This window comes from Microtus oregoni, unplaced genomic scaffold, assembly GCF_018167655.1.
Source record: "Microtus oregoni isolate MIOR12 unplaced genomic scaffold, Mior012 000024F_ref0000369, whole genome shotgun sequence".
Lineage (NCBI taxonomy): Eukaryota > Metazoa > Chordata > Mammalia > Rodentia > Cricetidae > Microtus > Microtus oregoni.
This window is the reverse complement of record NW_024543083.1, coordinates 2548899-2561661: the sequence shown is the minus strand read 5'-3', so window position 1 is coordinate 2561661 and position 12763 is coordinate 2548899. Positions and strand designations below refer to the sequence as shown.

Genomic DNA, 12763 nt, shown 5'->3' with positions numbered 1-12763 from the left:
AAAAGGAAACACCCCAATAAAGACAGCAATCAAGGCAAGAGCAACATATTAAAATCAAAATATGTGACAAAGGAATGTTATACACACACAGTCATGAGTGTAAGTTCTTTAATTTATCTCAACTCATCAAAATAAAACGCAGTAATTCCTGTCAGGGAGTATTTGCCACAAAGGTTGTATTACAAGCCAGATTCTGATATCTAACAGTACAGTCCCTGCCCCCTCAAAATGCCCAAGCTAGATGATCAAGTCTTTGTAAACTTTTTGTGTATATATATATATACATATATATATATGTATATATATATATATATACACACACACACACACACATGCAATTACAATTAGTGGGGAAGTTATACATGTGAAAGAGCAGAAGAGGGGTATATAGGCAGGTTTAGAAGAAAAAAAGGAAGGGGAAATATAAATATGTTACAGTTTACCCATACCTAAATAAAAATGTACACAAAATTCTCTTACACTATAAACCTCTTACAGTGTGACCTGAAATCATATAAATTACTCACAATTTAATATCTCCTAGAACATTTTTTGATTGTGCTGATCCAAGTAAACAGGCTGAAATGTTGGACAGTCTATAAAAAGACACAAATACTCTGCATCAATAATTATATTACAAACACTAATTTAATTCTCAAAGAAGAGATGTAATAATATATATTCATCTTCTTTCTAATATTCTTTCTTTTCATGTCTTGATAACTTGATATATTCCTTCAAGAGTCTAATGAGAAGGCAACTTTTTAATGCAAATCTTTCAAGAAGAAATTGAAAGGTCTTTCATAGATTAAAAAGTAAACTTTAGGGTTAGAGGAGGGGTGAATATAATCAAAACATGCATAGAATTTTCAAAGAACTAATAAAAGCATAGTTTTAAAAGTATTATATTCTTTTAATACAACTCACATAAAGCTAAAGAGCCCAGACAGCAAAACAAAAGAAAAATTCTGAAAAAGCCATAGTAAACTAGCATAAAGCAACAAATCTTTTTACAACATGATCAGGGCAGTCTGGTAGCCTTGAATCAGAGAACTCAAGAAGGGACATAAACTCATCCACCAACACTTCATTTGCTACTAATAAATGCAGCCATGTGTGGTAGGACATGCTCTGTGTGCCCAATGGTTGCAGGGCAATGCAAGAGGACAGAGTGACACCATCCTCAACTATGAACAGCAAGACTCTATCTCAATAAACAAACAAACAAACAAATAAAGGGAGAAAGCTAGGCAAGGGGGCACTGAGCTGAGAAGAATGGGGGTTTTGAGGCCAGCTTAGTCTGAATAGTAAAGTCCAGTCTTAAAATGTGCTTGCTTGCTTATCAAAAGCAATGATGTAGCAATGAAACCATTACTTACTCAAGCTGGAGAACTTGGTCTTCCATTAAAGAAATAAGAGGTGAAATAACAATGCCAATCTTGCCTGCATAAACAGGTGGGTACTGGAAGCATAAACTCTTCCCATAACCTTTATAAAAATCATACACAAGATAAAAATAATCTCTTCATGTTTTGCTTTCTTCTTACATCTTATATAACAGAATAAATACTTATAAGGTAACCATGCATAAATATAAAATCTTTGCCATGTTCACTCTCTCCTATATTTAAGTTTGTGAAAGATTAAAAATGCCTTTATGATTTTTAATGATTAAATTATTTACTTTAAATGTAACTTACCAGTTGCCATGACAACAACATTATCTCTTCTTTCTTCTAATACAGAATGAATGACTTTCCACTGAACCCTGGAAAATAAAAAGGAAAATGCTTTATCACTAACAATCCAATGTTAGACCTATTTAACTTCTGCTCTCTAGTCAACTCTTTCTGACTTTTTTGAGCTTCCTATGTAAATATGTGCAAATCCTAGAACTTTTAGACAAAAAAACACCATTTGATCACACTCTCATTCAGACTGACTGAATAACGAGGAGCTGCCATGTAGCTAACGGCTAAAATCAACTCCCAGCCTCACACTATAGACCAAGAGAACCAGTACTGCAGAGTACGGGAGAGGACTGCTGTAGGTGTGAAATGAGAAGCCTGTGTCAAGGTGATTTCAAGGGGGAATCGACTGGATATGAGACCTTCTGCTTATGCAGATGACAACCTATTCTTATTTGAGTGCTGTCTCTACCAGCATGCTGAGTTATCAGAGCTTACTTCTCTGTACATCTATTTGTGTCCTTCTGTACATAGGATATATTTTAATTTAAAAAAACTAAATTTAAAAAAAGGAAGAAATGCTTTAATGGATTCTATTTTAAATACTCAAAACTCAATCTAGATTTTTACTTTCTTACTGGACTTATTCAAATTTACTTGTTACTAATCTCACTTTTAATCATCTCACTTTTCTAGTTTTTAACGGGCCCTTGTGGTTCGGATGAAAATGGTGCCCATAGGCTCATAGGGAGTGGCATTATTTGAAAGGATTAGTTGAAATAAGTGTGGCCTTGTTGGAGGAAGTGTGTTACTGGAGGATGGGCTTTAAGGTTTCAGAAGCTCAAGCCAAGACCAGTGGCTCACTCGCTCTTCCTGCTGCCTACTGACCCAGATGTAGAACTCTCAACCATATAACCAGCGCTATATCTACCTACATGCCACCATGCTTCCTGACATGGCAATAATGAACTAAGCCTCTCAACAATAAGCCAACCCCAATAAAACATCTTCCTGTATAAGAGTTGCCGTGGTCATGGCGTCTCTTCACAGTGATGGAACACAGGTATTTGTATATGTTAAAACAGGAAAATACCACTGTCCCTCAGATTGGTCTCCTAGAGACTTAGGACAGGGTGCTATGGGACACTTGCAGAAAACAGGAAAGATATTCTCTCCAATTTTATACTTAATAAGAGGTAAATCAGCAATGAGAGAAAACTTATTTCTTACTATGTAGCCTCTACATAGAACCACCCAGTTAAGGAAAAAACAATGTTTCCTTTCTTATTAAAAGAACAAAGAAACGTCTATAATTAATACTTCAAATAACTTTGATGTCACATATGATATACATTTGACACGTATAACCACAGTAAAATTAGGCTGTTACTGTGAAAAAGATTATTTACTTTTATCTTGGTAAAAAAAAGTTAAGCACATAATGTAATTAATTGAGATCACACTCACGGTTTAAAACTGGAATGGCCGAAGTAGGTCTTGAGGCAATTAATTTGCTTTGCACTGGGTTCCGGCAATAAGTGGTCTTAAAAATAAGTAAAACAATAAAATTGATATTTATGTTCAAAAAACAAATATATCATATAAGAAGAAGAAAATTTTCATTTCATTGGCTTCTTATAAAGAACACAGTGACAGGTAACATGCTAATTTCTTTCCATTCTAATCAAGTTTGATCATCTAGGTATCGGTCAGAACACCAGTCAAGTCCTTTCACTATCATTAAAGTATCATAATTGTTCTTATGAGTCATACTTTACCAACTCTGGGGAGAAAATGCCCATTGTTTTCTAATTAGGTACACTTGCAAGATCTAGCATCTGGAGTGAACCAAACCAAAGCAACCAATATGCCAACAGAAATTTCATATTAAAAACAATTTTCAATTCATGGTAATATAAATTATATTAGTATCCCAAATTAAGTATATAAAAAAGTCAAATCTTCATTTAAGTTGTCTAAAACTAAATCTAGTTACCTAAATTTAGTTACCTTGATCTAATTTAGTTATCTATCCAATTTAGTTAGGTAAATATAGCTACTTAAATCTTTGGTCAAAACTTTTAATTGCGCTGCACCGTGACTACGTTAGCTCTGCCAAAGTGCCCACCGCTGTCCATCCTTACATGCAAAGCCCCACACAGACTCTAAGTAAGCTACCACTAAACATATGAAAAGTATTATCTCACATCTTTAACAACTCTCAAAAGAAAAATCATACAGATGGTTGCATTTATTAAAGAAAGCAGAGGAAAATACTTTATCAATATATTTATGAATACCTTCTACCTACAAAATGTCTTGAAGTTTCAAAGTTTTCAACAATAACACAGTCTGAGTATATTGAGAGTTCTACTTGTTGAGAAGACTCTACAAGTTGACAAACTGTGATTATTTACACTTAAATGAGAACTGCCCCATTTGCACACTCAGTGGTGCCTCCTTTGCTATGAGAAAGTTCCCCGGTGTGGCTCCTGGGGACAGACTGCATATAACCAGATGGTTCTCAGTGGTATTCAATATAAGCAGCTGGTAAACCACTTCACCACTGTCACTAGGACAAAACCAAGCCTATAACTGAAGGATGAAAGGTTTCCTTCACCAGTTTCCTGAGAGACAAGAGTACCAAGGAATTAAAGGGCTGCCTTATTGACCTAGTAAGTAACTATATTCCACCAAGTTGTTAACTCAAATCACTGAAACACCGGCGGGAAACCTGAAGTCAGTGAGAGATGAGAAGCTTCCGGTCTACTCTTACCCTCCTCTTGCCACTGCTCCTCGATGACTTCACTCCTGTCTTCATCTTCCCCCTCGGGAGGAAGACTCTGATGGCTTTCCATTTCCAACCATCTAGAATGAGTTGGCTCCACCATGTCACTATTCAGGTTTTCTAAAGACTGAAAGTTTAAAAGAAATTGTAAAAGCAAAACACTGACAATACCGTATCTTTTTACTGAGCACAAAAAGAGTGTTATTAACAAAGCCTACAATTTTGTTGAGAACTGGCAGATGTGCAAGCAACAGCACAAAAGAACATGTGTGCTCCTCTATAAATACGTGCTGGAGAATGGCTTCAAGGCATAAGGCCAGGATGGAACACTGCCAGCATAAACAAGGTTCATTAATAGCATATAATAAACTGCCCCTGGGAAATCTATCATAAATTTTAAATTTGCATAATTTAAACAGTTTTCCTTATTGAACTTCAATGTTTTAGATTCCCAAGAGGTAAAATACAAATTTTAATGCTATTTTTATAATGTTTCTCTATATTACATGTCAGTCACATTTTTAGATTACAAGCAAGCAATAAATGTGCTTTGGAATTGTCCAAAAAAAAAGATTCAAATAATTTAAGTAGCGAAATACTCTTTATGTAAAATAAAGTTCTTTATTTGACATATATTTTCTCCCCGTTTCAAAAGCATTAGTACATTTGAAATTACTTTATATATGAAACTTTTTACTAAGAAGTAAATTAGAAGATTCATTTAATCAAAGTTCTTCTCTTCACTTTTTATGAGGCTTCTTTTTTAATTTGGCTTTAAGAATGGCTTTAAAAGTATAATATTTCAATCCTATAAAAGGAAAATGAAAAAAGCCCAGGTAATTCTGCTTCGTTAACTCTACCACTATATTTGGAGAGCAAGGGTTATTTAATGTATAAAATATTACAGATGCCCATGAGTAGCATGTTCTGCAGCACTTGGACAGAATGCACCCGAGAAAGGACAACCAGAAAAGGGGGATGATGGAGCCAGGCTCTGTGGGGAACTCTTATGGGAGCACCAGGAATCAACAGAAAGGACAACCAGAAAAGGGGGATGATGGAGCCAGGCTCTGTGGGGAACTCTGATGGGAGCACCAGACATCAACAGAAAGGGAGGATTCAAATCTGTAAGCTAACTAGAAATTTATATCTTTATTATCTCTGTGATTGCCACTACTAGCATTCAAAACTAAAGAACTAGAAAATCACTATCATTTCACAAAAAGAAAAATCAAAATAAAACTGATAGATAAGAAAGCATACTTTCATTTCTTTCTTTCTTTTTTCCTTTTTTTCTTTCTTTCTTTCTTTGTCACTTGATTTAACTAAACTGTGCCTTTCCCTTTTCTCTAAGCCTGGTTTCTTCTGTTCATATATGATTCACGACACTTGATAAACTGGAAGTTTAGTAAGGGACAGAAATTGCACAAATTTATACTTCAGCTTTGATAACACAACAAAGTAAACAACCATTACAAAATTACATATAACCAGTATTAAAATCCCACAGTCAGAGAAACCAGGAACTGTAAATGATTCAATTAGTAAAAATAGAACATCTAAAATGTGGCAAGTACACAAAGAACAAGAAACCAATTTCATGCTGAAGTGCTTGGTCACTGTTCAGATTCCAGAGACACGGAAGGAACACAGAGCATACGTGAGAACTCATGACATTATACCTAAGACACTATTTATATATTAGGAAATATAAACTGCAAAAAAATATTGTCTAATATTAAATTATGGGTATGAATTCATTATGACAGTATCTGATTGAGAAATGAAAACATTTTAGTTATGTAAATGCTCTTTTAAAAAAACTTGGAGTAATTTTCTTCTTAAGTTCAAACATACCTTAAGCATCTCCATTTCCAAATCTTCATCACTTTCAATTACATAAGAGGAATCCTTTTCATCATCAGCGGGAGATAAGTGCTTTTTAAAAAAAGTATTTCAAAGATTAATTTTCTGTATAACTAATTCTATACCCTCTGTCATATTCACTAGAAGGATTTACCATCCTCCTCTCCTTTAATAGGCAAATGTATAAAGCATAATTATATCTTTACAGGATGAGAGACAAAGGAAAGGGAGAGGAAGAAGAGGGACTTTTCAAATACAACCAACAAGAAAGAGGCTGCATGGTTAAAAAGATAGGCAAGTTAAATAAACAGATATGAAATAAAATCTACATTCAAAATAAGACCAAAAGTGCAAGTTCTAAGGTCAATCAATGTCAAACTGAGTCTCTCCACCTATTGAATACACAAAACTACACAATGTTGAAAAACTTCGTACAAACAAAGAAAATTAATTGTTCTTTAATATATTGACTTAAAAATACCAAAGACTAATATATAATAATTATATTATTTTTAAATAAATCAGCATTAGTCTATTTGAAAAAGTACCAGATATATTATTTACTTGGTCTGTTGCTGGTGTTTGGAAATGAAGAATTTACAATATTGGCAATCCCAAAAAATCAGATGTCTAAAAAGATGTGAATCCTCCCCCTACCTCATACACACACACACACACACAAAGAAATCAAGTAGAAATAACTCCCCAAATGCTGAATATTTAATTTGGAAATGGGAAAAAGAAAATAATATTAATTAATATGATAATTTAAAGCTATTAAAGATATTAAAATGTTTTTTAACTGAGAAAGGTTTATTGCTTCCTAAACAGGGTCTTAAATAAAAAAATAATGCTAGTAATTTAAATAATAAAATAGCAATAATTGACATAAAAGTATTAGTCAAATCAAACTCATGACAATAACTCTCTGGTATATAAAAATATTAAAGTGAAATTTTTCTACAGAATTAGAATAAGGCAGATGTCAGCCAAAGTCAGTATTTTCTAAAGAGAATCTGGCTCACAAGTGGTTAGAATAAAATTATTTTGAAATTTTTAAAACATTTACATGCCTGGGGGCTGGAGAGATGGCTCAGTGGTTAAGAGCACTGGCTGCTCTTCCAGAGGTCCTGAGTTCAATTCCCAGCAACCACATGGTGGCTCACAACCATCTGTAATGAGATCTGGTGCCCTCTTCTGGCGTGTGGGCATACATGGAGGCAGAATGTTGTACACATAATAAATAAATTTTTAAAAGAAATTTACATGCTCAACAGAAACAAGAAGAAAATATAAAACCCAAGGAATATAACTAAGATTGGGTTTCCATTTCTATAACGAAATTAGGAGATATAATTCTATAAAATCACATCAAAATCTAAAATAAAATTTGTTATTGCAAAAAATTGCAAAACTCTATAGATTCTGAATGTCTCCAGTAATTTGTAAGCTAGTGAAAATTAGGAAAGAAACAAGAGCTCATTGACTCTCCAGGGGACAGTACAGATGCCTGTAAAATAAAGCACCCTTCCATCTTCCACCCTCGCAAATACTTTCTACTTGTAGGAAAAAAAAAAAAAACCCAAATCAAGTTTGAATGACTAGATATTTAGGAAGAATCCACCAAAAAGCTATTACCTGTTATGAAAAAAAAAGAAGAAAAAAAAAGAAAAGAAAGTGTAAAGCAGCGAGCAGCAATTCCAGCAAATGTTCTCTTGACAATACAAACTCTTTAAACTATGCAGTGGTATTTATTGTACTAAGTGGGTCTCACGAGTTAAGGTGGCCCTTCGTTTGTGTTTGTAAGTAAAGTTTTATTGAAGTACAGAAGGTGCACAGCTCTTTGCAAGTGTCTATGGTTACTTTTCAATCCAACAGCAGAACTGAGCAGCTGCAACAGACACTATGCACACCACAAAGCCTAAAGCATGTGCTCTGTGTGCATTTATACAACAAAGTAAGCCAGCCATTGATGGATATATTATTCCCTCTCGATTTAGTACCTCAGAAGGTTGGTGAGGAACATCATTACATTTTGTTCCTTCAGTCTGCTGTTTCAAAATTTGAAGTTCATATTCTGAAGTATCTGCCATCAAACAAGTTCTTTCCATATCACCTTCCGGGAGCTTATCTTCTGCTTCATCTTCAAAGCCACCTTCTTCTTGCTTCACTTTATTTCTAAGCATACCGACTTCACTGTGTTTCACTAGACTTTCAAACTCTGGATCCCATGCCTCTTCTTTAATTTTATGAAAAGTCCCACGGTCTCCAATTTGTTCCTCTTGTTCTCCCACAGCAGCCGAATCCTCTGATGACTTTAGGTTAGAACCACTGACCTGCTTCAGTTTAGTGTCGGTGTTTGCAGAGCCAAATAGCACCTTTCTCAAGGAACACAGATTTTCTGAAATATTCTTCAATAGTATAGGAACCCTAGAAAATTCAAGAAACATTATTCAAGCTTCATTTTATAAACCATAAAGACAAGCTTTAAAGGTTCTTGCTAAACAAAAGCTTACAAAGAAGACCCATTGATCTAAAGCTGTTATCTCCCCATGGCCACATGAGATTAGGATTAGCAGTCTACTTGCTGGTCTAATTAGGTACTTCTGATCCTAGCAGTCATCTTGCATATTCACTAAGAGTCAGTAGTTTGGTCCCAAAGTTATTTATGTCAGCTGTTTCTTTTTCTCTTAGATAATTAATTTAATAAAATATAAAGTACATCAATAAGACATGGCCACAACAACAACAACAAAGTAAAAACTATTTCATTGAATTCTGAACTAAACACACAAGAAAAGATAACAAATTTCTGGGGGAAAAAGTGTTTCATGGTGGACCCAGAGTTCTTTAGTTATTTCCCAAACCCTTTCAACCTTCCTTCTAGTCCATCTCAGTTCAGTGTGGCAACCATCAACCCTCAGAACCACAATACAAAGGACTGCCGCGGCCACACTAAGCTAGAAGCAATCTTTATTATTCTTCCTGTCCTCCATTATATCTCTCCAGACTTACTCTTAGTCCTGCTGTAGCCAGGAGCCCTCAACCCACCTTCATCCCCTTAAGACTGTGCCTCTTGGTGTAGCCCTTAGACCCTAGTTCTTTGCCTGCCTACTTGACTTTCAGCCCAGCCTTTCTTTCTAGCCCCTTTCCACTGCTGTGTGATACCTGCTGACTCCCAGGAACAATCTCTACTAGGGATCCCACAGTTACCAAACTTGGCTAAGACCCAGAATAGGCAACAAAAAAACAAAACACCCACCCAACAAAGAGATATTTACACTAAGAAACATGTCTAACACCGTAAACTCAGAAGCCTAGATCCCAAGACAAAACAAAAAACCCACAAATGTAAACAGCCAAGATAACATGCCTCCTCCAGAAGCCAGCAACTCCAATACAAAAGGAACCAAGAAAGGCAACTTAGCTAAAGCACAAGAGAAGAACTTCAAAACAGCAATTATGAATTATTCAAGGACCTTAAAGAGGATATAAACAAATGCTTTAAAAGAAACAGTACATGAAATACAAACACTGCATGGAAAAAAATTTAAGAAATGAAATTAGAATTTAACAAAGAAATAGAATCACCAGAGAAAATCCAAAATGAAAATGAAAAACATCAGAGGTAAGCCTCACCAACAGATCAAAAGACACGGAAGAAAGAAATTCTGGTCCTGAAAACAAGGCGAAGAAATGACAGTTCAGTCAAATGTTAAATCTAAAAAGATCCAGGCACAAAACATCCAGGAATTGTGGGATACTATGAAAATACCAAACTTACAAAAATAAATAAATATAGATGAATGAGAAAAAATCCACGAAAAATATTTTAACAAAATCATATAAGAAATTTTCTCCAATCTCAAGAAAGAAAAATGTATAACAAAGTACAAGAAGCATACAGAAACTTAAATAGAAAGGACTGGAAAAGAATTTCCCCACAGCACATAATTGAAATACTAAGCAGACAAAAGAAAGAAAGGATATTAAAGGCTGTAAAAGGAAAAGATCAAATAACATATAAGGCAGAGCCATTAAAATAACACCTGACTTCAATGGAGACTTTGAAAGCCAGAAAGGACCTGGACAGATGTTCTACAAGCTCCAAAAGACCACAAATGCCAGCCCAGACTACTATACCCAGCAAAACTATCAACCACAGTAAATGGAGAAAAAAAAATCCATGATAAAACCAATATTAAGCATATCTATCTATCAATCCACCACTACAGAGAACACTAGAAGAAAAACTTTCGTCTAAAAAGGTTAACTACACCCAAGAAAATGCAAGGAATAATACCAAAATAGTATATAACCACAAAATAATAAATTTAAAAAAAAACTGTCCATTGATTGATAACTCAGCATTAATGGTCTAAATTCTACAATAAAAGGACATACAAACACTGTCTTCCATCACAAGGCTGATGCACGTGGGAACTCCCAAAGACTGTGTGATAGCATGCACAAGAATGGCAGAGGTTCAATCAGGACAAAATCCCTGCACCCCTAACCAAAAAATTCTTTGCAATTGATACTACTGGGAAAGAAAAAAAACAGTTTTCTCCAATAAAGTGTCACCGGGCACGTCAACCACATTCCAGGGCAAGCCCCATACCAAGGGCTAGTTGACCAACACAAAATGAACCCCATGCTTTTTCTATAGAATTTTTGCTTTGTGTTGTTTTGTTTGGGTATTATTTTCCTTATTGTTTTATTATTGCTGTTGTTATTTGCTTTGATTTTTGTTTATTTGTTTGTTGAGAGAGAGAGGTTCAAACCTGAAGTTGGGTGGGTAGGAAGGTTATGAGGACCTGGAAGGAGTTGAGGAAGGGGGAAAATGATTAAAAAATATATATTGTTATAAAAAATAAATAAATAATATAACCTATAGTCAATATAATACAAAAGTTCATAAGAAAATACATAAAACTTCTTAGGACTCTGTATTCAGATGACTTCAAGCCATCTGAATTTTAAAGGAACTACAATTAGAAATCAGAGGTAACACATTCTGAGTTCAGCCTAAGTAAGAAACACTGTGCAGAACTACAAGCAGCAGGCCTATGCTTAATGAAAACTCCATGATGCTTGCCTGGAGTGCACAAGGCCTCAAGCTCAATCCTCAGTACTATGGAAAGAAAAATTACATAATAAACCAAGAAATTAGAGAGAGCCAAAGGAGTTTCATAAGCAAAGAGATACATTTTATTATAAAATAAGAGCTTTTGGGGATATGTATTCTATTTTTTCATTATTTAAATCAATGATTTATACAATCTGAAATGTTCATGTACCTCAAGGAAATTTTTATGTTAATGGTGCAAATGGAACTTAGCTCATCCATGAAAATAAACTATCAGTGTGTGAGTTGATCCAGGAATTGCTTCCATATTATAAACTGCATTATTACAAGACACAGAAAAATCAAGCTAGAACTGACTGGAGGCTTCGTCCTGCCAGCTAGTATCCATACTTGGAGATATTGGTATTAAGCCAACTATTGGGGGAGGGGTGACATCAAAGGAGTACTCAACTGTGTGCCATCCACACTACGAAACCAACCTGCCAGGCAATGTGTGCCCATTGTTGACACAGTGACATGACCGGTTGTGGGGCAGCCAGCAGCATCCTGATGGGATCTTCAAGAGGGAATATGTGACTGGTGCTGTAAATATGGTCAAACCCTTTGACTGGGGAGGTCATGGGTCTTAGCAAGGGAACCTACTGCTGACGTCCTGCTAAACAGACACAGTCATACTACCTTCTAAATCTTTGTGTTTTTATCACAGTGCTGCTCTCAGGCTTGGTCAGAGAAGCATCTTTTTGCAGTGGGAGATGGCTAATGAAGACTCACAATAGTCAGAGCGCTGAGTATAAATGATTGTTGTGTGCTCAGCCTGAGGCGGGCTCTCTATGGTGCCCCTTCCCAGGCCCAGGAAACATCACAGAAAGGATGGAAAGACTGGAAGAGTCAGGAGATGTGGAGGAGTGCTGTAGGAAACACGGCCTTCTGGATATGACATGGCTACTGCAATCATAAGCACACAGCCTGCCGCTGTGGGTACTGCATAGGAGCTGCAAAAGGTAGGGCCTTTCAACATTCACCCCAAGGATTAGGAAGCTCACTAGAGACCCCATCCTCCCCTACGGAGCTCTGCAGTGTATGACTGCCTGGAAAGGAGTTGGCATTCTGCAGCAGTATAGTCACTGGTAAGCTGCCAATGTCCAGTCAACAGCCTCCTAACCATGTTCATACAAATATTCCTAATCAAATTCAGAGTCTCATACACACATGTGTGCACACACACACACACACACACACACACACACACACGAGACTTGGAAGGAGAAAAGGAACTACTTAAAAAGAAGTGATTCAGCAGGAATCAGGGATAAGAAAGTATAATGGGGGCAA

The 12763-nt window shown here is 35.7% G+C and overlaps 1 protein-coding gene across 3 annotated transcripts in view; it reads right to left on the bottom strand.

Moving 5' to 3' along the window:
• Nucleotides 1–12763, bottom strand: part of Wrn (WRN RecQ like helicase) — a 99828-nt gene that overhangs the window by 63705 nt on the left and 23360 nt on the right. For 2 of the 3 annotated variants that reach the window (XM_041673882.1, XM_041673883.1), the window contains exons 9-15: nucleotides 8346–8772; nucleotides 6334–6414; nucleotides 4465–4603; nucleotides 3156–3231; nucleotides 1701–1768; nucleotides 1380–1488; nucleotides 528–596 (exon numbers count right to left, since the gene is read on the bottom strand). In XM_041673882.1, coding sequence (XP_041529816.1) covers nucleotides 528–596; nucleotides 1380–1488; nucleotides 1701–1768; nucleotides 3156–3231; nucleotides 4465–4603; nucleotides 6334–6414; nucleotides 8346–8772 — 969 coding nt within the window. The remainder of the gene's footprint in view (nucleotides 1–527; nucleotides 597–1379; nucleotides 1489–1700; nucleotides 1769–3155; nucleotides 3232–4464; nucleotides 4604–6333; nucleotides 6415–8345; nucleotides 8773–12763) is intronic. The other variant, XM_041673884.1, reaches the window with a different exon arrangement.